Source organism: Seriola dumerili, unplaced genomic scaffold, assembly GCF_002260705.1.
Source record: "Seriola dumerili isolate Sdu_G_001 unplaced genomic scaffold, Sdu_1.0 BDQW01000088.1, whole genome shotgun sequence".
Classification (NCBI taxonomy): domain Eukaryota; kingdom Metazoa; phylum Chordata; class Actinopteri; order Carangiformes; family Carangidae; genus Seriola; species Seriola dumerili.
Window position 1 is genome coordinate 7,698,729 of NW_019174343.1, and position 26,490 is coordinate 7,725,218.

Here is a 26,490-nt window from a genome sequence, read left to right on the forward strand (position 1 = left end):
GATCCTTTGACAATAACTCTCTGTTTCCCCACCCTGCTGAAGAGGCAACGTTAGTAACTAAGTCTCAAGTCCACCACAGCTCTTACCGTCCAGCTCCCTCTCAATGAAGTCCATCCTGTGCGATACCTCGTCCTGGACTGCATCTATGTGATCCAGCAGGTTATCTGCCACTGTTGTTGCCTGCTGTTATCTGCGGCCTCTCCAGGATCTCTACCACCCTCATCCCTCATCTCAGCCTGGGACCACGAGCCACCCAACGAAGCCTAGAAACATTCAGGTGAAATCATCAAACAAGATTTTTCATTACAACCAGGTTTAGACCTCATTATATGAAAACCCTCTGCCAAACCAATGCACAAAATTCATGAACAACCAAAAGGGATAATTACACCATGATTTTTGGTCAAACAAAGGTTGAACCACAACCTTGAATCACTTGAGTGACAGATGTAATAAGGGATGTCATGATAGCAGAAATGGCAATCTGTACCAATACCAACAGAACTCCACAATTTGCAATACCAAATTTGATACCACAGCTAAAAACAGAAAACAACAGAGCCTGCTGCGCATGCACACACCCATCACTAAGACAGATGCCAGCTGTTGCAGGTCAAAACACTAACTAACAATTCAGGACATGAACATGTTGAGGACATGTTATTGAATATAAAGTTAAAACTGAAACTCACTCACCCTGAATTCTATGTACAGATGTGGATGTCTGTCTTTGAGCTGCTTAGTTAAGTTTGAGGTGCTTCCTCTTTTCATTTGGTGCTGTTGTGGCACCGTCACAGTCTTTTGGCTGTCTACAATTTGTCCCTGATGATCTGTGTCAAATACAAAATATCTCCATACACCATTTTTTTGTTTTTTCTACTACGTCATAGTGGACATGTTACTGCACCCACACTTGCTGCTGGCATTCAATGTTTGTAGTTTTTGTTTGTTGTCGTATCTTCAAGTTTGATGATTGAGTATTTTCTCTATCATAACTTATGTGATCTATTGATTATTATCATAAAAACATTCACATTCATACAGTGGAGTGTGAGTGGTTACACTCATTTCACCACTTTATAGTGACAACTCGGGCTGCACTTCAAACATCCTCGTCTGCTGTGTAATAAATCCCAACCTTGTTACTGGCGCCTGTTGATTTGGGCTTGTCTGTCTCCAGCAGGCTCCCGTAGCGCTGCTCCCGCTCCAGGAGTTCCTCAGTGCTTCTCATGCTGTCCTCCAGCTCTGAGCCCTGTCGGGTCTCTACCACCAGGCCTCTGCTCCACCGCTGGGTAATATGCCGCGGTTTCTGGTAGCAGTGTTCACTGGTAATGTATGAGTCTTGGAAGGATGGGAAGGGGGAGGAGCAGGATGAAGAGGAGGTGGCAGCTGTAGCAGCCCGGCTCAGCTTCTCCAAAGCGTTGGACATTAAAATCTCTCCTCGACTCATGTCCTCATCGGGAGTCACAGGAGACGGAGCTGCGTCACTGCCCCGACATGAGTCAGAGCCAGTCCGTGACCTCTCCAAATGCTTCCATGGCTGCCGCCACAACTGCAGGTCAGGGTGAGTGTTGCTCCTGAGGGGCCAAAGGAAAGTTTAGACCACAGTTTAACTATCCCTTCATACAGTTCTTCTGTACTCACTGTACTCACTGTAAGACCGTTCATCTTGAGCTGCAGCCCATTGAGGATCTCTACCACATGGTGCACGTCCCCAGCAGCTGGTGGGTGGTGGTGATCTTCTTGGCATTTTGGTGAGAGTAGTTTTTCTTCCAGGAAGGAGAGGCCATACATGTGACCATTACTCAGCCACTCGCGATCATACCAGTAGCGCAGACTCTGCCTCTGACCTGGGAATGATAAAGGGAAGTGCAATAAAAATGTTATCATATGCAAAAGAAATTCTTTAGAATAGACTTTGAGTTGTAACAATAAGTAAAGCCATTGTTGGGTAAATCAAGAGTCTCTCTTTAAGAACTAGGCTATATCTGCTTCCTGTTATAGTTGGTTAGTTAGAGTGTCACTGTTAGTGGCTTAAGGGAATTATAGACTGCTTTGCTTAAAGCATTGGAGAGTCCAAACGCAAATACAGTGTGAGCTCATACACCACGCTGCACAGCAGAGGATACAGATGTGCAGCAGGTTTTGCTTGGTGCACAGTCCACCAAATACTTAACTGTACAAGTCCCAGTTTTACAGGTGATGTGTTTCACTTGCTATGATCATACGTACCAGCTCTCTCCTCCACCAATGGCAAAGTATGAGCACACTGCCACTTAAAACAGTCTTTTATGCCGCTCTTTATTACCACTTTACTGTGGACACACTTGTTAAGCCCCTAAAAGCCTGTATCATTTAGCATTATGATCCAACTAATGCATAGGCCAGGGGAGAATAATTACAGCCTGCTATTTTTAGTTTCCATTAAAAATCAATAAGACAAAAAGACAGTCTGCAGCACAAACATTCTGTAGTTTCACTTTTTTATGATGTTGAGGAACTCAAATTAATATGCTTTAGGGTTTTATTTGAAGCATAATCAATGGCCAATGCCGGTTCTCTTCCTATTTTCTCCTATCACTTTCAGTAAGCATTTTTGCCTTTATTTTTGATAGTACAGTGACAGATAGGCAACAAAGTCAGGGAAAGAGAGAGAGGGGATGACATACAGCAAAGGGACATGGGTCTGATTTGAACCCACGGCCGCTGCAGTTAGGACTAAGTCCATGTACACGCTCTACCAGGTGAGCCACCGAGGCCCCACACCTTCACCTTTTAAACTCAAATTTAATGATCCTTTGACAATAACTCTCTGTTTCCCCACCCTGCTGAAGAGGCAACGTTAGTAACTAAGTCTCAAGTCCACCACAGCTCTTACCGTCCAGCTCCCTCTCAATGAAGTCCATCCTGTGCGATACCTCGTCCTGGACTGCATCTATGTGATCCAGCAGGTTTATCTGCCACTGTTGTTGCCTGCTGTTATCTGCGGCCTCTCCAGGATCTCTACCACCCTCATCCCTCATCTCAGCCTGGGACCACGAGCCACCCAACGAAGCCTAGAAACATTCAGGTGAAATCATCAAACAAGATTTTCATTACAACCAGGTTTAGACCTCATTATATGAAAACCCTCTGCCAAACCAATGCACAAAATTCATGAACAACCAAAAGGGATAATTACACCATGATTTTTGGTCAAACAAAGGTTGAACCACAACCTTGAATCACTTGAGTGACAGATGTAATAAGGGATGTCATGATAGCAGAAATTTGGCAATCTGTACCAATACCAACAGAACTCCACAATTTGCAATACCAAATTTGATACCACAGCTAAAAACAGAAAACAACAGAGCCTGCTGCGCATGCACACACCCATCACTAAGACAGATGCCAGCTGTTGCAGGTCAAACACTAACTAACATTTCAGGACATGAACATGTTGAGGACATGTTATTGATATAAAGTTAAAACTGAAACTCACTCACCCTGAATTCTATGTACAGATGTGGATGTCTGTCTTTGAGCTGCTTAGTTAAGTTTGAGGTGCTTCCTCTTTTCATTTGGTGCTGTGTGGCACCGTCACAGTCTTTTGGCTGTCTACAATTTGTCCCTGATGATCTGTGTCAAATACAAAATATCTCCATACACCAGTCATTTTGTTTTTTTTCTACTACGTCATAGTGGACATGTTACTGCACCCACACTTGCTGCTGGCATTCAATGTTTGTAGTTTTTGTTTGTTGTCGTATCTTCAAGTTTGATGATTGAGTATTTTCTCTATCATAACTTATGTGATCTATTGATTATTATCATAAAAACATTCACATTCATACAGTGGAGTGTGAGTGGTTACACTCATTTCACCACTTTATAGTGACAACTCGGGCTGCACTTCAAACATCCTCGTCTGCTGTGTAATAAATCCCAACCTTGTTACTGGCGCCTGTTGATTTGGGCTTGTCTGTCTCCAGCAGGCTCCCGTAGCGCTGCTCCCGCTCCAGGAGTTCCTCAGTGCTTCTCATGCTGTCCTCCAGCTCTGAGCCCTGTCGGGTCTCTACCACCAGCCTCTGCTCCACCGCTGGGTAATATGCCCGCGGTTTCTGGTAGCAGTGTTCACTGGTAATGTATGAGTCTTGGAAGGATGGGAAGGGGGAGGAGCAGGATGAAGAGGAGGTGGCAGCTGTAGCAGCCCGGCTCAGCTTCTCCAAAGCGTTGGACATTAAAATCTCTCCTCGACTCATGTCCTCATCGGGAGTCACAGGAGACGGAGCTGCGTCACTGCCCCGACATGAGTCAGAGCCAGTCCGTGACCTCTCCAAATGCTTCCATGGCTGCCGCCACAACTGCAGGTCAGGGTGAGTGTTGCTCCTGAGGGGCCAAAGGAAAGTTTAGACCACAGTTTAACTATCCCTTCATACAGTTCTTCTGTACTCACTGTACTCACTGTAAGACGTTCATCTTGAGCTGCAGCCCATTGAGGATCTCTACCACATGGTGCACGTCCCCCAGCAGCTGGTGGGTGGTGGTGATCTTCTTGGCATTTTGGTGAGAGTAGTTTTCTTCCAGGAAGGAGAGGCCATACATGTGACCATTACTCAGCCACTCGCGATCATACCAGTAGCGCAGACTCTGCCTCTGACCTGGGAATGATAAAGGGAAGTGCAATAAAATGTTATCATATGCAAAAGAAATTCTTTAGAATAGACTTTGAGTTGTAACAATAAGTAAAGCCATTGTTGGGTAATCAAGAGTCTCTCTTTAAGAACTAGGCTATATCTGCTTCCTGTTATAGTTGGTTAGTTAGAGTGTCACTGTTAGTGGCTTAAGGGAATTATAGACTGCTTTGCTTAAAGCATTGAGAGTCCAAACGCAAATACAGTGTGAGCTCATACACCACGCTGCACAGCAGAGGATACAGATGTGCAGCAGGTTTTGCTTGGTGCACAGTCCACCAAATACTTAACTGTACAAGTCCCAGTTTTACAGGTGATGTGTTTCACTTGCTATGATCATACGTACCAGCTCTCTCCTCCACCATGGCAAAGTATGAGCACACTGCCACTTAAAACAGTCTTTTATGCCGCTCTTTATTACCACGTTTACTGTGGACACACTTGTTAAGCCCCTAAAAGCCTGTATCATTTAGCATTATGATCCAACTAATGCATAGGCCAGGGGAGAATAATTACAGCCTGCTATTTTTAGTTTCCATTTAAAAATCAATAAGACAAAAGACAGTCTGCAGCACAAACATTCTGTAGTTTCACTTTTTTATGATGTTGAGGAACTCAAATTAATATGCTTTAGGGTTTATTTGAAGCATAATCAATGGCCAATGCCGGTTCTCTTCCTATTTTCTCCTATCACTTTCAGTAACTGGAAGCACATTCTTGGCTGTACTTGCCACATTCACATCCAGTTTACTGAAACCTGAGGTAAACATGGTTCTCTTAGCAGGAAACAAGACAACGTTTTGATGCATGGGAACATAAAATTAAAGCAAAAATCTATGTAAACCATCCACCATACAACCAAACAACAAAAAAAATATTGGTGCCTTATTGGAATTTCTTTTCTTTTCTTTTTTTTAAGTGAATGCTAGGATCATAATGTAAAACAGCATAATTTTATAATGCACTGTCTCCTAAAAATATACTTTCCCATAAAAATAATCACTGTGCACTTAATAATACAAATTGTCATCTGTTCACTGCCTCAAAAAAGAAGGGCACACAGTCCTCTACCAGATTAACCAAACATGAGCAGCAAAAAAATGTTGGATTAGAGGGGTTGTTTTTCCCTCACCTGGTGGGTCTCTGCAGATGTAGCAGGTGTATCTGTCTGGGACATTTTCTTCCAGCAGCCCCATGCAGGTGCCATGCTGCCAACACAAACAATCTTCACACTGAGGGAAGGATAACATATAATGTTTTACATTTGTACAGCCCTAAGTTTAAAAAACAAGCCTGCAATGTCAAAATAGACAAACTATAAGCAGTGAGAAACAAACAATGTGCTCACCTGAATCATGAAGTCATTCTCTTCCTCCACCTCACAGATACATCGCACTATCTCCTGGTCATTAGTGTCCACAGCACCAGAGTCCACACTCAGGGGGGGTGTGGTGACATCCAAATCCACCCCAAAGTCATCGTCACTCCACCCACAGCTGTCAGTGGACCAGTCACTGATGCTATCCTCATCTACAGTAACAGGGACAAAAAGAACTATTGGTTTTTCATGAGAATCACACAACTTGTCAGGATTTAACTTCTCCTTCTCTCTTGATTGAGTTAAGTTTGAATTAAATTTTAGCTCAATTACAATGTGTTGCACTATGCAAGTTTTAATGAATATTTGTGGATTATGATGAGGCAAGGCGTAGCAGCAAAACACAGCTCAGGATTCAATCAACCAAGCGTTACAAAAACATGGTCTTATCTGTGACAGCAGCCAGTTTTATGCTGCAGTTTTATCCTGTTATATACAATAACATTTGGACACAGATAATAAGTGTGATGCAGATCAAACTAAAACAACCGCATGATGGATTGAATCCAAAGGAAATAGAAGAATGGAGGGGAGAGGAGGCCATGTACAGTCACACATACACACACAAACTAATATGCGCACACACATACACACAGTCATAGAGATACCCACCATCCACATGTATCTGTTCTGAGTAGCTGTATCCGGGCCTGCTGGGGTAGGCCTCAGGCTTGTGATTGTGTGAGGGGGGGGATTTGAGTGGGACATTCAATTTGGACTGAAGACCCAATACTGAGATGTCAATATTCTCCTCACTACCTGTGTAGTCTGTTAATACAGGGGGGGGGGGGAAGCAGACGTAGAACAAAAATGTCAACTTTGAAAATGCTAAACAAACGCCCATCAGGAGGTGACAAAACGTGGCACAACAAACATTATGGACACATGATAGACTCAAAAACAGTCTGGGAGACTCAATTTGAGAAACTCCATATAGCCCACATTTCAGGCCTTTGAACTGTGTGACATAACCAATCAGTGTAAGGTAGCCTATACATATATGTGTCTATGCCCAACACACTAGTGTCTAAGGAATAAGAGAAAACAGTGTTTAAATTGTGTTTGGATTAGTCACTATCCGTGCCACAATAAAATCTGGCTTTTCATCTCCAGTACTGTCACATTAAAGAGTAAAAACTATGATTAACAGAGGTAAAAGAAATGAGTTGGAGCTTTTTGTTTGGCACAATGGAGTGACAGAGGCCAGCGACAGAGGTAACACTTCTCCCACACACAGGGGCTCAGCCACCAAACCAAGAGGAATGAATGGAGTACTTCATGCTTTGCAGATTAGCCATTTCCACAATGTCACAGTGAATGCACATGCAGAGCAGCAGAGATGTGAGGAGGCCCGATGCCAGCGACCCCTTCTTACCAGACTTGGCCTTCTTTTTCTTCTTCTTCTTCTTTAGTTTAATGCGGAGGAAGTCCTTCTGTTTCGGTTTCTCTTTCAGTTTGTCTTTTACTGACCCTGGGGACCGTTAAGTGGCAGAAGTTAAGCCCCGTGTGAACATTTAACACGAGAGGTTACTATTCTATCAGCAGATATGTACTGAAAGAAGGGAAACTAACTGTCAAGAGGTAAGTCTCTATGTAACACACAATGCAGTCTTTTTCACCTAATAAACGACACCTTCTGACAGCATCATACTGACCAATGTCAAAGCCACTCTTGTCTGAGTCCTTGTCCTGCTGCTGGCATCCGTTCCTGTCCAGCTGGTTCTCCTTGCTCTTCTCCCTTAGCAGTGCCCTCTGCTGATGGCCCTGGGTGTTGACTGCAGGTGGGGCTGATGTGCGTCTGCCTGCTGTCTTCACCTCACCACGGGGAGCTATGGCACCTCCAACAGACTCTGAGCAAAGTCAAAGGGAAGGGCAATTATAAGCTTAAAGCCCTAATGTTTATGCAAGGCTGGAGGTGCAGCATACTTACTATTCAGCCTTGTTTTAAAGGTGTATGATAAGTAATCACATCATGTCATAATTCACCATTTCTGATCTTACTGTTGTATGACAGACATTTTGGTTTGAGAATAGCAGAAATAGCAGATGACCCAGTTTACTATAAAACTCTTCCTCTGTGACTTCAATTGGGACAAAAGTATAATTGCAGAGGAACTCACGCATAGAGGCAGAGATGGTGCGCCTTCTCTTCGCACCATCCAAACCGGTGGCTGTAGCCTGTTTCTCAGAGGCCCTGGTCTGGACGCTTCTGGTGGGGCTGCGCTCCTCCTCGGGAGGCTGCTCCTCACCGTGGTAATATTTCATGTGATAGTGCAGCAGCTTAGCCTTACGGAATGACTTTGTGCAGCCCGGAGCGCTGCACTTAAATGGGTTGTGGTCGAGGTTGATGGATAGGACGGGAGGAGGTTGGTTTTTGATAACACGGTACACTAAAACAGAGAACAACAAAAGTGAGATGTGTAAAGGAAGTACATTGAAGAATGCAAGTGATGACTATTTGTTTACCAAGTGTTGGGGTGTACTCACATGGTTCTCTGCTGAATCTGTTGGGGTTGTGGAAACCTTGCTTCCTTACCGCTATCAAAGAAAACACTGATTTATTCACTTGAAAATACACCCTGATGTTATGTAATATTTACTGCATTCAGTTACTTATTTCACAATCGGTCGGATCCAGTGAAAACATTTCTGCTAATTTACGTCATTAACACTTACGTTTCACAGGTTGAGGGGGTGGCACATCTGCTGCAGGCTGAGAGCTTTCTGATTGGACGTTTGCCTTCTGCTCCATATCGTCACTGGATTCTGTGGTTGTCATAGTGACGGACACCTGCTCTGTCTGTGCCGATGGCTGAGTTGGTAACTCTGTGTATGGCTTGGGTGACTCTGTATATGGCTTTGTTCCACTCTCTTCCGTTTCCACCTGTTCCTCCTTCACCTCTCCGTTTACATGACAACTGTCATCATTTTGTTTGTCATCTTCCTCAAGCTTTACTCCATTTGTGAGTCCTGTCCCCTTTTCTGCATCCCTGGACTTGTTCTGATCTGCTTGCTCTGGTATTTCCTCTTCTTGTTTGATAGTGGGCGCAGCTTCCAGCTCACCATTTGTTTTCTTGTTCTTCTCGTTCACCATCCCCTCTTCCAGCTCCTCATCCTCACTGTTGCTGTCCTCCTGGTCAGAAGTGCTTCGTCTGGCGCGCTTGTTTTTGGGACCTCCGTTTTCCCGAGTCCTCCTGTCTCTGCGGTTTGGGAGCCCCCTAACCATGTTCCTTTCCGAGGACCTAGACTTTCCCCCACCACCTCTCTATTTGTCAGCAGGACAAAGAGTTAGTTTAAGAAACAAGAGTTGAAAATGATGCTCAAGGTGATGATTGACAGAACACAAACAATAAACAAAGAGTATTTCACATATGTATACGAGATTAATTATCGATCTATGTTTACCAATTAAATTTACCTCTTTAATAAATGGCTTCACGTGTATCCCCTTCACTGTCTGGATGACGCCATCATAGAACTTCACAGTGTAGGATGCTGAGAGGGATAAAGGAGAACAAGCTGTTGCAAACCATGCTTTATATACAGTCCACCCAGCTGCTAGTCAGGTGGCTGCTTACAGACTAGGTCTGAAGTAGATGTGCTTCAATTGTTCTTTCTGTTCTTAATGTGAGATATTCTCCTATGATAACTTCAGTAATTGTTCACAGTTTCTCTTCCCAGTTAAAGAGAAAGCCATTTTGCTATCATTGAATGCTATACAATACTAGTTTCTTTTTTGAAAACATTTTAAGGTAGTCCTACTAAAAACTAAAAACACCCGAGATTATTAATACCCACCATCTTTATTGACCGAAATGACCTTAGCGGGATAGAAACGGCAGTCTGACCAGCTGGCTAGGACCTTGTCATTCACATGAAAACCCTGGAAGAAGGACAAAGACATTCAATCTAGGACATACTGTGGGCATCTTGTAAAAACATCATGGGAGTTGGCACTGTTTAATACTAACAAAGTCATCTTTATTAAAATGACACAGTGCTCAAATTTAACTTGCAAGTAGCAGATACACATTTAGCTTATGCAATTAGTTTTTTTTTTTTCCAAAGAAATACAGAAAAAGAACCCCTCTACTATATGTATAAATACACTGTGGAACAAAGGCTAGAAGTACACAAGATAACCTAGAAGTGGTGGAGAAATCCCAATTTGTCTACACACCACAGGTCAAACAAAGCATGAGCAATGTTCTTAGCTTACAGGTATTGGAGCGTCGTCTGGCAGGCCCTGTCGCCTCAGCTGGACCCTCTCCACGGGTCTCAGGTAGGGACTTGTCCAGTCAAACCACTCGTCGTAGCGGTGGCTCCACTGACGGTAATGGATTAGTACTTTTTCATCTTCGTAGTCAATCTTCTCTATATTGGCAGCATACCTAGTGGACAAAAGAAATTCAATGATCAGGATTGGGATGCAATTAGGGTTGAGATTGATTGATAGAAGGGTAGTTCTACATGTTTAAGTTACTTATCCTTTATCTCATACACATAATGAGGGTGGCAAGTCAGTAGAAATGAATAGGTTTTGATGTAAACATAAAGAAACACAATGAGGTTACACCCAAAGTTACAACCTCCATAACAATCTCTTATTCTGACTCCTTGGATGTTGACCTCATTTGCCTTTGTGCGAGTAGCTGTCTAGGAGAACCAATATCAACTGTATTTCTGTGTCCATAAAAAGGAGTTAGGTCATGTAATGTTTAATGCAATTAATAACTGATACTGTAGAGTAATTAGTATAAGAATGTATTAACTTTCGGGGGTCACCGATTTATATGTAGGTTTTACTAGTCAACTAAAAAAGGCTGATCACATTGTTGTGCTCGAAGCCAAGGTCACATGTGGGTTTAATTAAAAAATAAACATCTTTGCTTGTGTAACAATGATAATTCTCATTTGTATTTTAGTATATTATACCCTTAAAATAATTTACAATATGATTTAAAAATCCTTTTTCAGTCCTTCATTATTAATCCAGGTCGATGGCTGGTTTGCTGGCTACTTGAGCACACGCACAAACACACGCACACACACACACACTACCAGCTGTTGTTTACAGATAGAAGAGCAATGATGCAATAAAAGATCTGAGTGGCTTACTGCACACTTTTCTTAATCTTTTAATCTTTGAAGACACACAGAACAGCTAACCCAGAGCACAGAAAGGAAAGCATGAGAATTTAAGTGAGAGAGTGGGAAGTGAACATGGATGGAGAGGAATGAGCGAGGCCATGACTCACCAGTTTTTGAGGCTGTCTCTGGCCTCAAGCTGAGCTCCCACCTCAAATGTTATCCCTCTTCTGTTAGGGGGCGTCTTACTCATACTGCCCACATCAAGGCTCCCTTCCTGTACACACACACACACACACACATTAACCAATAAACACCAATCAAAACTATACCCATATGACCTTGGATACACTACTAATAAAAACGGTGTGTCTTGCAAAGAACACAACACACTTGACTATCGAGGGCAAGGACAGGCAATCTTGCAGTCCACTCTGTCTCTCCCACGTCATTACTAACAATTGTTTTGACAGAGGAAGGTGGAAAAAGACAGCTTTGCACCTGAGTACCAATTTTGGTGTTAAAAAGGCAAGTAAGCCACTCCCACTGTGTGCCAGCAGAACAATAATGCAGTCCAGGCAGGGAAAAGATATTACAAGTGTAGACACACACAAACTACAGATTACACATGTTTTAAGATGGTACAACACAGTGTACAGCAAGGGAAAACTGACATTTTAAGGTGAGCCATGCCCTTCACATAAATGGTGGTGAAATGTGTAACTAATACCAGATGTTCAGTGATCTGGGAACGAACTCACACTGCTCATGGGAGTAAATAAATAAAAATAAGCATTATTTAATTTCAGTGCTCTTCAATTCCCTATCAAGAAGGCCCAATGAGAGAAGGTACAACAGTGACTAAGCTAACATAGCATAGCTTTCACTATGCTAAGGTGGGTGGTAAGCACCCACTAGTACAGTAAGGAGGCAGTTATGCACCAGGATAACTTGACTGATTTAACAGCACATCCATCTTTCATTGGGATCTTGTCTATGTATCACATCAAATACAGGCCGTAGTCGACGGGAGATGTTCAGCCCTTCGGCCATAATAAAAGGCTTGGCTTTTTGTTTTAACAGAAAATAGCCCCCCCCCCCCACGACAGAGCCTCTTTTGACAGACATACAAATCACAACGGCCGGACTGATGTCGACACCCTTTATTAAAGGCTAAAAGATTTACATTATATATCACAACGCCTTACTTTTTTTCCGGGTTGACTCGGTTCACCATAGTGGAGTTATTGGCTCTCAGTGAAACCCACAAACCGGATATCTTCACACTACTCGGCCCACGTGTTTTCTGGTCAGCCGATTTCACGAATAGACACAATAGGAGACAATGGTAAAGACACCTTTAGGTTCATCCGTCTTTTGCATGAAGATGCCGAGCGCGACATCCAAGACCGAACAACATCCTATTCAGTAAAATACGACATTAAACGTGAAATTTGGTATTTTAACGGCCTGCAGAGAGCCAGACAGACGACGGCGACACAGGCAGGGCGCACACCGAGTTGGTGATGGCACTATCCGCAGTCAGGAAACGGATAGTAATCGGCCGTTTAAACGTGAGGCTACAAGACACATTTTGTAACGATTCGTTTAATTGTAGGTCGATATTTTACTGTTATAAATGGAGAAAACGGTACCCCACATTGTTATAATTTGTTTCAAGCACTCAGTCGCTACTGTTCACATATATCAGTGATTTATCACAGAAAACACGACGACAACATGTTGCCTCACGTTGATCCGGGTAATCTATTGTTGACCACTTCTACCGCTACTGACACTTTATTGTCCGGTGTTTTATAACCAGTGGGCGTAGCGCAAGAGAAACGGCTATCCACGTCACTGACTTGGGTAAGTACGACTGGTCGAAAAAACCCACGGGGGCGGGATACTCGCATCCGATTGGCCATGCGGCTGTCACTCACCGAGCTCGTCTGGGCCTCGCGCTAGGCCTACTTTTTCATACTTTTCCTGTTGAGAACGAGCAGCGTGGAAATGTAAAGCATTAAACTTCCCCAACTGAAAAAACACGGAGCCATTTAAAAGCCCCGAGTGAAAAATCCCACGGCGACCAAGAAACATACCGGTAGCTGCACAAACAGAACAGCGAAATGTACAAACATAACATTTTATTACCTACTTCGTCACGTTTGTTTTGAACTCAAAAAGCCGACATGCGGCATCGCACCATCTACGCTGTTGATGCATCCACCAAACGGGCCACATTCACGATTTCATTGGGGGTTATAAACTCTGAAATGCGAGGGGAGGATACGAATTGTGCTTCTTACCTGTTCTCCGATCACTCTTTGTCCGGTTGGGTGTAAAATGTGCAGTGTAATCCCTTTACAGTGCAGGCACCGCCGCCTCCGCCTGTCTGCTCCAGATCACGCAGTTGAATTTCTCCCAGTTGCATTCACCACCGGCGCGGGCTGTGTGGCGCTACAATGCGCATGCGCGTACAACGGACCCGAACCGTCATGTATTCCGATAAGCCCCTTTATCTCCTGAAAAATGCCAAAATGTGTTATTTTTTAAATATTATCTTTAAGTATTTTTCATAGACTGTTAAACAGCTCAAAGTTGTGAAACGAAGCACATCTAAATCCATTATAAATTGACCTCAATTAAGAAGTTAAGGCAGAGGCAATACAAACCTTTTGTGAGCATATACATGAATCAAATGGAGGCCACCATCAGAACATACCATTTTTCCATATGAATACATTTGGATCAAGCAAGTGAGAGGCCCTGAACAAGTTATAAGTCATTGCTCACACCTTTGTACAGATGACTGGGCATATAGCACCACCCATTGTCCATCCAAAGCATATTGTTTACAGGATGTAGTAGAAGGAAACCAAGACCAACTCAATTGAACAGTTGTGGATTTCAGGCTGGTAAAAATGCCTTAATGTGATGAATTTATATGTTACAGTTCCACACTGATGCACATACCTTGATTTGCAGAAAACTTTCCCTATATGTGTACTGTCTGTCCCTGAAGAAATAAGGTTAGGCCTACTCAGTGAAGTCACAAAATAATGTATTTCCTATAAAGTATTGTATAATAAATCATGCATTTACAGTATAAATCCTCTCAAACATAGTCATGTTTCTTTACATGAATTTCCCCTAGTGGATAAATAAAGTATCTATCTATCTATCTATCTATCTATCTATCTATCTAGGGCATTGATTTTGGGGATCCTGTGAAAGTCCTTTAAACACTATGAAGAGTTTTTGTTATATAATCTCTATTCTACTCATATAGACAGTATAATGTAAATAACTGTTTACCGTCATGCTTCTGGAAGCACAAGTTTATTTGTTCTCTGGATTTTACACCAATGTTTTTCTCAGCGTCAGTGATTTAGTAAACACAAGGTTAAAGCTCTGTGTGTAACTCAAACTCTTCAGTTGTGCAAAACAATATATCATGCATTCCTGTACTCACAAAAATCTTTGGTCTTTAAAGAAAACTGTCACTTGTCAAAATAAAACTCTAACATAGGCTAGTTCTTCAGAATTGTATCAAAAGTACAATCAAAATATTAACATGAGCATGTCTTGTTTAACGGAGTGGCTTGCAATGTTTAACAATAACATGAAGTGCAAGTTAAAACTTCTCAGCTATAAGAACATCCCTGCATTTCAACTGTGGCAGGAACATAAAATGGCACATTTGCAACATTTGGATAAAAAAGTTAACTCTGCCCTAAACCTGGGTTTATTTGTTAGATGGAGGTGGTTTGTCATTTTTGCAAAACCACATGTGGCAAAACAATGGAACCCTCATATTTGTTTAAATTGTTATGGACCACACTGTATGAGATTCTGGATTTATCCCTTTGTGTGTAACAATACTTAGGAAAAAATGGTCTTAATTGAAGGTTTCTTGAGCTGATGTAACTTCTACTTTATAGATCAATGTTTGTTGCAGTGATAATTCTCCACACCGTTCTTATAATTATATAACAGTCAAAACCTTCTATGTAGAACAGTTCGTGCAACCAGGTGAACTGAACTGCACATGAAAGATGTTCTCCACAGCATAAGCTGTCAGCTTTGTTCCAGTGTGGCACAGGAATGAGAAGAGGAGTAAAGGATGCAGCTCTAGGGTGTTGCTTGTCCCTCCCCGAACCTACAAAAAATAAAGATTGACAGTTGCTGTAATTCTATAAGTCAAAAAGTGCACAGCATGGGGGATATGTGAACAACTACTGGAAGATTTCCACGTTCAAGCCCCCCTTATTTGGTATTTATTAGTATACACACATTTAAGAAATGGTGGTAGGCAGATAGTTCATTAATGTATTTTTCATCAACTATCACTCCTCTGGTGGGAAATTAAATGAATGAAAATATAGCCAAACACAGCTGCAATAATGTAAAATATGTCTTCAAAGATGTTATAATTGTTGACAAATACTGTCAATTAATAAACACTTAAAATGTCCTGTCTGTGTTCATAATACACATTAGTGTATTATGAACCATCACTTACAGGTTTATATACATGTGATTCTAGGTTAAAGTAAGGCATCAGCCGAAATAAATATATCCGCTATAGTATGAACAATATTCCACAAACAAAATGAACTATTTACCTACAGAGCACATTACGTTACAATTACTAAAGCTGTGACTATTCATCCATTTTTAAACAGTGGTCTATTTGTTTTGAATTCTGTCTGGCGGCCAGAATGAGAACAGTACTGTCAGATTAGAAAGAAACACTGTGACTCATTTATATATTGAACATACTCTATAGTATGTATATACTGCGTATTTGACACTTATGCTATACCCTCCAGCACCCGTGCACCCTAATGAAAAGACTCACAAAAAGAATTTTCAGTAGATTTTTTACATGTACATACATACTGTTTTTCAGTACTTGTCCTTTGACAATAAGGCCTCAAGGGCGTAGGTGTACAGTGTGATCCTTTGTTAAGACTCTCCAATGGCCTCTTGTGTTCAATGGTAAAGGCTATGTCAGTCCCAGGGTTTTTTTTTTTTATCTCAGACCCATGAAGATAGAGCAAGACATATTCTCCATCTTCTATGTCTTAGTTGAAATCTTTTAGTTTTTTCATGGAAGCTGCCAAAAGTTGTTCGGATGTCCACTTGGGTTCAGCATGTAGAGGTCAGGATTTCCCTCTTATAGGCTTGATACCATTCTTGGTCTCTGTCACAACTGTAAGGGCTTGTCAGGGTTTGAGGGGTAAGAGCTGGACCCAAATGCAGCCAACACATGGGAGACGGTGCAGACAGGTTTATTAAACTAACACACGCACAGGGAACCACAGGGGATGACAACAGGTAACATGAACGGACTGAAGACAAACCAGACTTGAACAACTTGAGGAAGATCCAGAAATAAACAGACGTGAAGGACAAACCCAGAGACAACAATGACAACAGTGACAAACCGACCCAGACAAAGGGGAGCACAAAGACTATATAGACAAGGGAGGCAAGGGTGATTGAACACAGGTGAAACACATTAGGGCGGGGCAGACAATCACCACACAGAAAACAGGACCACGACAGGGAGCAAAACACTGAGACACACAAGGAAACCAAGTATAAAATAAAACAGGAAGTGCAAAAAGTCCAAACAAAACTAACAAAAGGTGTCTGCCATAGCAAACCATGACAGTCTCACTGTACAACAGTTTCTTACTGTCTGTTTGTCATTGTGTAACACATTGCAAATCCTTTAAAAGGGCCTTTTTAAGAAATATCCCGTCGGATCTGCATCTGAGGCAGTTGGGGGCCATCACCGTGACCAGCAGGACTGATAGATTGAGAAATATAGGGTAATTGCTTCTGCTTTCATGGAACACTAACAGTCTGAAAACATTTAAATTATATTATGTAAAAAAGACATCCCAGACAGAACCTCCATAAAATTAATCCCTTAATTTTCCATANAATTGCTTCTGCTTTCATGGAACACTAACAGTCTGAAAACTCCATTCCAAATTCCATTTATATAACCATTGATAATAATCTAATTATGGCATGTCACTGAAATTTTAAGGGGATTGTTGCATTGATAATTGAATAGATAGTACCATATTAAATTATTTGTACTGGATTACATGCAGAGTTCCGGGTTAGGGTTAGCTTTCTAAATTGTTTTCTAGATTAAGACAAACTTAACTTTTCATTTAAGGTGAAACTTCAGAGACAGGTTTCTTATGTTTGTTCATTTACCTTTGAAAACCCTATAAACTGTGCTTTTAATTCATTAAAAATATGTTAATATGTTACAGTCCACTAATTTATACAAACATTTTCTCAGTATTTGAGGTGATCCTCTGACCTTAATTGAAAAATTTAACATATTTTAAGGAACAAATGACGGGATAGCCTTTTGGGGTATTTTAAGCCTAGGGTATTTAGCCTATATAAACCCCTTAAACTGTGCACATAATACATTGAACAAAAACATACAGCATAAACAAGAACATAACATAACACAAACAATAAACAAAAACAAAATCAAAATCATAACAATCCTTTACATGTAAATGCAAAAACAATTCGGAAATCCCTTAGAACATCTTTAATTTTCACCTGACATTTTAGATCAAAATCAAAATGATTTAAGTGGTTAGGAGAATAAACAAGAAATTAAACGTCTCACCTTCTTTGTTTGTTAAGTTTATTTTGTAGATAAACATTCTATTAATCAATTAATGCATGAAGTGTCTCAGTATTTATTTTATCATACCAAGTACTGTAAATTCAGAATTAATTCTTCACAAGAAGAGATTTAAATGTTCTCCAGTGACCAATTTCATGACATTGACCATGTAGTTTCCAGTTTCCTGCCGGAGGTCTTTGTTGCATGTTGTCCCTCCTCTCATTTCCTGTCTCCTCTCTGCTATCCACAATCAAAATAAAGGCAGGATTGTCCAAAAAATAAACACGAGGCATCCAATCTACAATTGAACAAACCTTTATTTATGGACAGTCATTCCATATTTTAACAAGAAGGTATGCAAACACACATATACATACATGGAAAGTGGTTTGAATCAGTCCTGTGTTCAAAAGGCAGGTGGTTACAGCAGAAAAATGAACAGTTAATTACAAAAACACGTTTTTATTGCTTTTTACAGCCACATTTAACTTCACCCTTAACCTGGATCATTAGAATACACTTGAGAGTTAATACTATTTACACACTGAATTTATTTACATCGGCAAAGCCTGAGAGGGGACACAAAGAGCTTAATCTACATTCTCATAGTGCTTGACAGTTAAAAGATACTCCATTCTCAGTACAGGGGTTTGCGCTAGATTAATCAAATGTGAGTGTTTGTGAGGGTGGCCTTGTACAGTTATCACAACCAACACCCGTTTTATCAAACGACCTGAGCCAAAAAAACATACACACCACAAACAAAAGAGAACACAATTCCAATTTAAAGACTTTTTATAGATAATAGAGAAAGAGTGTCAGTTGAATAACCAGCCTCCCACATCACTATGACATAAAGTCTAATTACAACACTCTTGTCAGGCTTCAGTTGAGTGTTTAGTCAGAAAATCAAAGCACTTCCAAGTTCCAAGAAAATTGCCACCAACAATTACAAAGTGCTTTCCGCACATCCTTCCAGTTTGTGCTTTGAAACAAAGACTCTGTACTCTTGTCAAAATAGTTGTGGCAGCACGGCTTCTTGTGTCTCGTAAAATGAAATACGAGGAGGCCAGCTATCAGCACGACTACTCAAAACAGCACAGGCAAGCTTATTAATAAGACACGATTACAAGAGTTCTTTTACTTTTCATATTTTCATATCTTCTGTACATGATAGAAGAAGGCTGTGTCTTTTGTTCACTCTCTGACAGTCACACACACACACTTGAATGAAACCAAAAAAAAAAAAAGCACAGCGTCAACACTGCTGCCTTAAGTGTTTTTGTGCAAGTGAATACTTCTGAAGTAAATACTGTAAGACTCTCACTTTACACAGCCCAGTTGTCCAATGTGACTGTAATACTACCCATTGAGTAAGAAAAGAACCAGTAAATCTGTTTTCACATGCAGCAGTTAGAAAACATAGTCATTAAAGTGAACCGTCACTGTGGATCTTTGTATTAAAAAACACAGTGAAAGCCCAGGTGATGTGTATTGTCTCTCAGCAACAAAGCAGGGGCCATTTTGGCCCAAAGTCCAAGCTGATTTCACACCACTTGTGTTGTAAGAAGTGTAATATGTTACCTTGAGAGTTTCCAGTGTGGTCTGAGCAGAGACAGTGTTTATGCATGATTGTAAATGTGTAACTGGAGATGCTGGAGGGCTGATCCAGAACGTGAGGTGGTTTACAGTAGCCCCTTTTAAACAGAGATCCAGCTATATTGCCGTTAAGAAGACTCCTCATTATGCTGCCTTTGCTTGTTTACAATGAACCAACCAAAGCCGGCACAATGCTGCCCCAGTGTATGATTCTAGATAGCATGGCGGTGAGCCGCAATCTGAAGGGTGACGTGTAACACAACAGTGTTGGTGTCTGTCCTTCAGTGCCGGCTCTTCCTTTGACACAGACGTGGATACGGCTCTGTGACTACCTCCACACCCAGCATAAAGGCGGAACAACAATTCCCCCCTTATTCCATGTTTGTACCTTTTATACAGAACGGCGAGGCGGAATAAAGACGCAACATTCCTGCCTTGAACTGGCTGTGTAAAAGGGGCTGGTGTCTATACCACCCCTTCAACGAAACTGGTGTCCAGGTGAACAATGAGCATCCTCAGGAAGGACATCTCCTTGCGTGTGTTCTCAAAGATGATTCGTGGATCGTCGGATTGGCATCTGAGGCAGTTGGGGGCCATCACCATGGCCAGGTTGTTCACATCCATCTTCGTTATAGCCACGTTCGATGGCTGAGCGAATACCTACAGATAATCAGGACATAAGGAGAGGAACCCGTGAGCAAGGCTGAGTGTACAGACAGACCTTTGACCTGCAGTGAGTAACACATGAGTCACTTTCAGTTACATAAAAAGATCAAACGATTAATACTTTTCATTTTCAGTTTTTAGTTGAGGTTTGTTTTCAATGTAAGTTTTAGTTTGAACTGAGCTTTTATTTTGTATAAAAATAACTAAATAAAAATCTTCATTATTAATTTTCATCCAGTCAGTAAAAACAGCCAGAAACAGAGCACCCATTTTAAAACACCATATGGCATTAAACAAGAAATTAAAAAGATTAAAACTAAACTAAAATAATTTGACATTTTATTTTTGAAGTATATAAACCATTTTTGTGTTTTTATTTTTTGTTCTTTGATGATTGAGGTATTATTGTATTAGTTTTAGTTGGCAATAATTACCTTATTTTCAGGGCTGAATACAATATAATTTCTGTTTCTGTGACAAAGGTCACATGGTGCTTCATTAAAAACAAACTTAAGGGAAAAGTAAAATAAGAAAAAGAGAGTGCCAAAAAAGATCGTTGTACGATAGTCATAATTGTGTTAGTGGAATAGGGAGCATGGTAGAGCTGTGTTTGAGAGGACTGTAAATCTATAGAGACATGGTGGTTACCTGCAGGAAGTGGATGAAGTAGCAGAGCACCAGTCTGTTGAGCTCAGGCAAAGACTGCACCACAGCGATTGCCGCCACTGGGTCGTCACAGTTACTGACGCACTGCTTGTAGAAATTCATGGGGATGAGCGGTTCCTCCAACTCCCGATACCATAGCTTCATCAGAGAGGCTGAGCAATATGAGCACACTCTTTTATTCACATATTCAAACACCACACATGCAGAAACACAAAAACATATGAGTGACATAAAACACATCTTTCCCTCACCAGGAACATTGGGGTCAGAGAGATTCTCTGGGATCCTCCACTGGTCTACTTGAAGCTTCAGTGCGTTCACTTCATCAATGTCTCCAGGCACTCTGAGGATAAAACACAGCACGTCAGTTACACTCAGTGGCCACAAGAGGGACCTCTTCTTCTATCATTAAACGTTCTCCATGCCCTGTGGCAAATCCATTACAAGTGCACACCCAATTGGCTTCAAATGTGGCTTGGTGACTGAAAATACTCTGTTCTTTGTTTGCAGTGCCTCTTTAGAACAAAACAAAACCAGAGCAAACATAATGTAACTAAATAACACTCAGGAAAGTCCCTTTGTGGGAGTGGGGTTTCACAGGGAGATCCGTGTATACTACGTTTGACGAAAAGGAACAGTTTTCTAAACAAGTCAAGATGTTAAAGAGTGAAATTTGTTAGAGAAAGCCCTCCACAAACACATGGTTGTGAAGCTCCCACGTGCTTTTAAGCTTGAGCAGTAATGTAAACACATATTATGAAGTATCAAATTAAACGGAGCTGGTCTCAGGAGCAATGCAGGACCTTGTTTGTTCTGCTGTCTGTTCTGTGTACTGTACACAGAGAGAGCCTACTTTGAAATAAGGGGATGCAGGAGACCACACACACTTGTTTATATACACTATACATACAATACAGCACACACACACGCAGTACATAAGATCCCCTTCTAATTTCCTAGGATCCCCATCTCTCACACAGCTCAAGCCGAGGCATGTAATTGGCTCAGATGGGTCTGTCTCACCTGAAGATGCCCTCTGTCTGAGCCCCACCCAGAGCCAGGACATACTGGGAAAGCTGAACCTGCACCCAGGGCAGTTTCCTGTCTGGGAAGAGCTCACTTTGCCTCTCCATCACCTCTTCCAGAGAACTGCCAAACAGGGAGGGGGTGATGATGGCCCGCCTACTGTGGTCGATCTCCTCCAAGGTGGGCTTCCGTAGTCCCTGGAGGGGCGAGAGGTAAGAAAAGAGGAGATTTACTGCCTGGGTATGTCAGGGACTATGATACTAATCATGGCTGTGTCTGCAGCTGTGCTGCCATGACTGGGTCCATGTTTATGTCTCTGCCTGTGACTGTGCCAGTGGGCCTGTAATTATGTCTCCCTCTGTGACAGTATCTAGGATGACTCAGATGCGAATCACTACTTTCATACAGATATGTCCTATTTTTATGATATGGACATGAAATATTTTGATTGCATGTAAATGCAACATCTATAGCTTCACTCTTTTTTTTTTTTTTTTTTTAATTCTTCTCACTCACCTTTTTGCCACCAGTGATAGCCACCTTCTGCAGTTTCCGATGGCAGAACTTGGCATATGTGCTGATAGGCAAGCCTGTAAGGTGACACAAGAGGCAAATTCAGGACTGAGGAACAATGAAACCCAACCTCACAAGAAACAATATGCACACCCTTGATATATCCTCAAAGACCCTAAATGAAACCCTTTACCATCAGGTATTACTGAACACACAAAATAATAAATTATTCCAATTCTTTCCCACAAACAGAACAAGCAGTGTTTTTTTCCCACAGTTGTCAAATAGAGTATGAGAGGCTGGCAGTGGTAATTGGAGAGACATGTTGACAGTGTGATTCTAGCATATGGGGATTAGAGCAGGCCCGGCTAAACTGTCAGACTGAGGGAAGATTTACTGCTGTTGAACAAAAGCTTTAGAGACAGGATCCAGCCTACACATCCAACGTTCAGGTGATTCATCTGCGTACACACACATAAAGGCCTCGGGAGCAAATGAGAAACACAGAGGCTCCCTGTCTGCTGTCCCTGACCTATGTAGCTACTGTAGGGCCCAGATCTATGTCACAAGTGAACTATATTAGAGGAGGCAGGATGTACCTCAAGAGACTCAGGCAGCAGAAGAACCTGATGTCCCGGAAAAAATCCCTAGAAATTCTGTGCACTTCTCGTACCCACACTAAAAGCAAACAGAAAGCCTTGCCTGTTAGGTCATCGTGTGCGCTCATAAAAAGGACACATCGCCATCTTTCATTTCTAGTTCACACCAAACACTAAGATCTCATGGGGTCCATTCCTGTTCCCAGAAACTCCACTGTATCAGACACCTGAACCAGGGCCAGATGGACAAACTTACTGATGGGATTTCAAAAAGTAACAAACACTTTCCAGCATGTTCTCTACAGCCAAAGCCCCAAGATTTATAGCAAACAGGTGACTCCCACACACGCTCACGACTTCTGCTAAACTGACCGAGTTTGACTATAATTACATCTAATTAGAGAGATCATACCAATAATTTGCCCTTGATCTTGGCAAAGACAGGCTTTTTTCCCAGGGCTCCCACCACAGAGGCTGTAACTTACTAGGAGAAAAGCAAGAGTGCAGAGCCCCTTGCTGCGGTGTGAAAAGGGATTGGACAAACTGGTCGTCTATATTTACATCAAGTTTGAAGGCATGAAAACAACAACAACATCCGAGCAACCAAAGCCCAGGAGAAATATGAGCTCATTAGGAGCTTGAGTGTACTGTACCAGGCAGAGAACGGCATGACACCTGTCTACACATGGGCTGCAGCTAAACTTAACAACAAAAACACAAAGCCATTAAAGGATGTTGAGGAGACAACTTCAGTCATATCCTGGTTATTGTTTATGAGATGCTCATCCAAGCCAACCAAGTGCTGGTTGAAACCAACCCACCGCAAGCCCCAAGAAGTCAGTTTCTGAGCATAGGCCAGGTCTGGCCTGACAAGAGGTTCAGTTCCCACATGTGACTCCCACTCCTGCTGCTTGCAGCTGCTTGTTGCTCTGGTCAGACACAATGTACGTGTTCCAGCTCCTCCATCCGTCAAGAAAACAGCAGCTTTCATTATGCTGTTTTGGGACATATGAGACCTTTTTTTCTTGTTGTTGGCTTTCATCAAGATTCCTCCCTCTAAAGACTTTTACAGTTAGTCAGAAATGTTCAGTAGGCTTTCTCTGTGACCTCCTAGTCAGTTGGAGTATTTCCAGCATAAAGCACTGAGTCTGAGTCACTCAAGTACAATGTGTGAGGCCGCTGCTGTGGTGTCTACTGTGAGACGATTGGGTTCCTCTCTGGTGACATCATCATCAGAGCTGGCAGTGTGGTCTGCTCTAATGAGGGCACGTGCCTATGAGTAGGTATCCTCTTAAATGGCAGCCTGACATGCAAGTGGCTAGAGAGACCGCTAATATGATTCACAGTGTGGTCCATTGTATGCGTACAGAACCTTCTGACATTCTCATCCTACATGTTTTTTTCAGTTCAACTTTCTGTGAAATCCATTCATTGTGTCTGCAAGTACATCAGCATGTACTCATCTGACAAACTGCACAGTGCTGAATTTTCCATCCCAGTCAGACCGGTCACTCTACAGGGAGCAATATGTCTGATTTGTAATGGCTTGTGTAGCTTACAGACTCTAGCTTTTAAAGAGAGTAGAAAAACATCTTTGAGACTCCCTCCCCTACCTACTTCATGCTCTGTCAACAGATACACTTGTACAAATTGGAAATAAAGAGGCTCCAATGTTCATAAAAGGAGCTATTTGTAAGTTTTGCTATTGCTACATTGCCAATGTTAGCATTAACAGGTGTTTACTTACCAGTCATGGTGAGAGCTTCAGCCATCGTTGCGTTTATGATACAAAAGGTTATAATACACCTTCTGAGAAGCACTACTTCGTCGGAGCAGACTGACACCACAGTGACTTGGTACTGGAAAGTGACTAGACAGTATGGCTGGACCAGAGCTAGCTGGTTAGAAAGGTAACTTCAGTAGAAGTGATAGAAATAGAAGCAAAACAAGCAGATTGCTTTCTGCCACTGGAGACAGCTCTTGGCAAGTAAAGGAATGAAGTTTGATGCTGTTTCTTCTAAAATGTTAAGTAAACAGCTGGTAATGCTAATGTTGGCAATTACAATAGCAAAACTTACAAATAGCTCCTTTAAAGCAACATTTTGGACTGAAGAGCAGGTAAATGAACAGTAGTTTTACCTTCTTCCTCCTCTGTGTTCTGTTTTCGCTTCTTTCTGGACTTTGAATTCTTCTTCAGCTTTAGTTCCTGCTGTTCCAATATGAACTGAGTCACTATGAAACAGAGAAAGAAGAAAAGGTCAAATTTCTGGTGATCAGTTAGATAAACACAAGGCCGAAAATCAAATTATTGGACTTATTAAAAACAATAATGTACTTTTTATCATGATGATCATACTGACTAAATTAAATTATAATTCTACAGAATAATAGAGAGGATAATTAAAAAAGGGATATCTTTCTGGCCTACATAATCAATGCTGATGATCAGACAACACAGGGAGGTACAGAAGAAAGAAAGGTGACCCACCCTGTTGCTCAGTCTGAGACTCACATTTCTTGTCGCTGGTGGGCTCCGTGTGTCTCTGGATGTAGCCCTCCAGGTAGCAGCGGAACTTGGGCGAGGGGGCAAAGAAGGCCAAGCTGACAGCCATCAGCTCCCAGCCTGCCGCCAAGCTTCTGGGGCTGGCATTGCCCGTGGTCTGCCTCACCAGCTGCACGTACAGCTCGTCCCGCAGCCCCGGCATGTCCCAGCACTTGGTGACAATGAGTAGGGCGCAGTGACGGCGGTCCAAACGTGAAGGCCTGTCTCCCATGTAGGCCTGCACCAGCTTGAACATCTCGCAGGCCTCCTTCCTGACAGCTCGGTTGCTGGTGACAAGCATGGGCTTTTTGATGGATCCACGGTTCCACGACAGCATGTTGGCGATGGAGACTCGGCGACGGAACAGGCCTTGTGTGTGCATGTTGAGATGCTTGCTGGCCCAGTCCTCCATGCCCATGTCGGGAGGTGGGGGCTGCCGCAGGGTGGCGTAAGAGAGCTGGTAGGAGGATCCTCCTGCTCTTCCTCCTGCCCCATCACCTCCCTCTCTGCTGTCATGGTTGGCAGGGCGGTGGGGGCCCAGGGAAGCGGTCCGCCCATCTACCATGCCTTTCTTTCGGCTCTCCAACTGAGCCTGCAGCTCTAGGGTGCCCGCCTACAGGGGAACAAGAGGTAGACATGAGATAGAGAAGAGGAGTTGTACAGAGGAAGAGTAGGAGGGAGGGTAGAAGAAGAGGAGACAGAGGGGGTGAGGCAAGAATGCAGCAGAGGTACAAACTCTGTGTGTGTGAGCGTGTGTGTGTGTGTGTGTGTGTGTGTGTGTGTGTGTGTGTGTGTAGCTGCAGAGTCTTCGAGCTGAGCTGCCGTCCGCCCACTGTACTCTGCAGTGCTGGGGCTCGAGGGGAAATTGTTGCTGGATCTGCACATTAATTTCCTAATGCCAGAAAAGAATTGTACCGGGAAAAAATCTCCCCAAATCCTCACGAACCTTGGTCTCAGCAGCAGGTGAGCAGACAGTGGCATAACAATCCTTCCTTACCCCATCCCTCCCTATACCAGGCTCACTTCCTCTGGAAAACCAAAGTTACGCTCTACACAAGACC

General features: G+C 42.3%; 2 protein-coding genes across 6 annotated transcripts in view; both read right to left on the bottom strand.

Annotated features, from left to right (window-relative positions):
- The window catches only part of phf20 (PHD finger protein 20), a 15,879-nt gene extending 2,299 nt beyond the window's left edge, over nt 1-13,580 (bottom strand). Inside the window, exons 1-16 of one of the 4 annotated variants that reach the window (XM_022745265.1) lie at nt 13,452-13,580; nt 11,313-11,419; nt 10,274-10,445; nt 9,853-9,937; nt 9,473-9,549; nt 8,731-9,319; nt 8,542-8,592; nt 8,175-8,444; nt 7,710-7,904; nt 7,430-7,525; nt 6,667-6,822; nt 6,025-6,206; nt 5,809-5,884; nt 4,448-4,643; nt 3,933-4,371; nt 2,879-3,056 (exon numbers count right to left, since the gene is read on the bottom strand). In XM_022745265.1, coding sequence (XP_022600986.1) covers nt 2,879-3,056; nt 3,933-4,371; nt 4,448-4,643; nt 5,809-5,884; nt 6,025-6,206; nt 6,667-6,822; nt 7,430-7,525; nt 7,710-7,904; nt 8,175-8,444; nt 8,542-8,592; nt 8,731-9,319; nt 9,473-9,549; nt 9,853-9,937; nt 10,274-10,445; nt 11,313-11,395 — 2,845 coding nt within the window. In that variant the 5' untranslated portion in view covers nt 11,396-11,419; nt 13,452-13,580. Of the gene's footprint in view, nt 1-2,878; nt 3,057-3,932; nt 4,372-4,447; nt 4,644-5,808; nt 5,909-6,024; nt 6,207-6,666; nt 6,823-7,429; nt 7,526-7,709; nt 7,905-8,174; nt 8,445-8,541; nt 8,593-8,730; nt 9,320-9,472; nt 9,550-9,852; nt 9,938-10,273; nt 10,446-11,312; nt 11,420-13,451 lie in introns of all 4 variants that reach the window. The other 3 variants (XM_022745263.1, XM_022745266.1, XM_022745267.1) reach the window with 3 other exon arrangements.
- A 4,537-nt stretch (nt 13,581-18,117) lies between these two features.
- Nucleotides 18,118-26,490, bottom strand: part of LOC111221698 (rho GTPase-activating protein 39-like) — a 32,303-nt gene continuing 23,930 nt past the window's right edge. The window contains exons 4-10 of one of the 2 annotated variants that reach the window (XM_022745209.1): nt 25,400-26,042; nt 25,027-25,119; nt 22,292-22,365; nt 21,773-21,972; nt 21,001-21,092; nt 20,732-20,901; nt 18,118-20,077 (exon numbers count right to left, since the gene is read on the bottom strand). In XM_022745209.1, the coding sequence (XP_022600930.1) occupies nt 19,883-20,077; nt 20,732-20,901; nt 21,001-21,092; nt 21,773-21,972; nt 22,292-22,365; nt 25,027-25,119; nt 25,400-26,042 (1,467 nt within the window). In that variant the 3' untranslated portion in view covers nt 18,118-19,882. Of the gene's footprint in view, nt 20,078-20,731; nt 20,902-21,000; nt 21,093-21,772; nt 21,973-22,291; nt 22,366-25,026; nt 25,120-25,375; nt 26,043-26,490 lie in introns of both variants that reach the window. The other variant, XM_022745208.1, reaches the window with a different exon arrangement.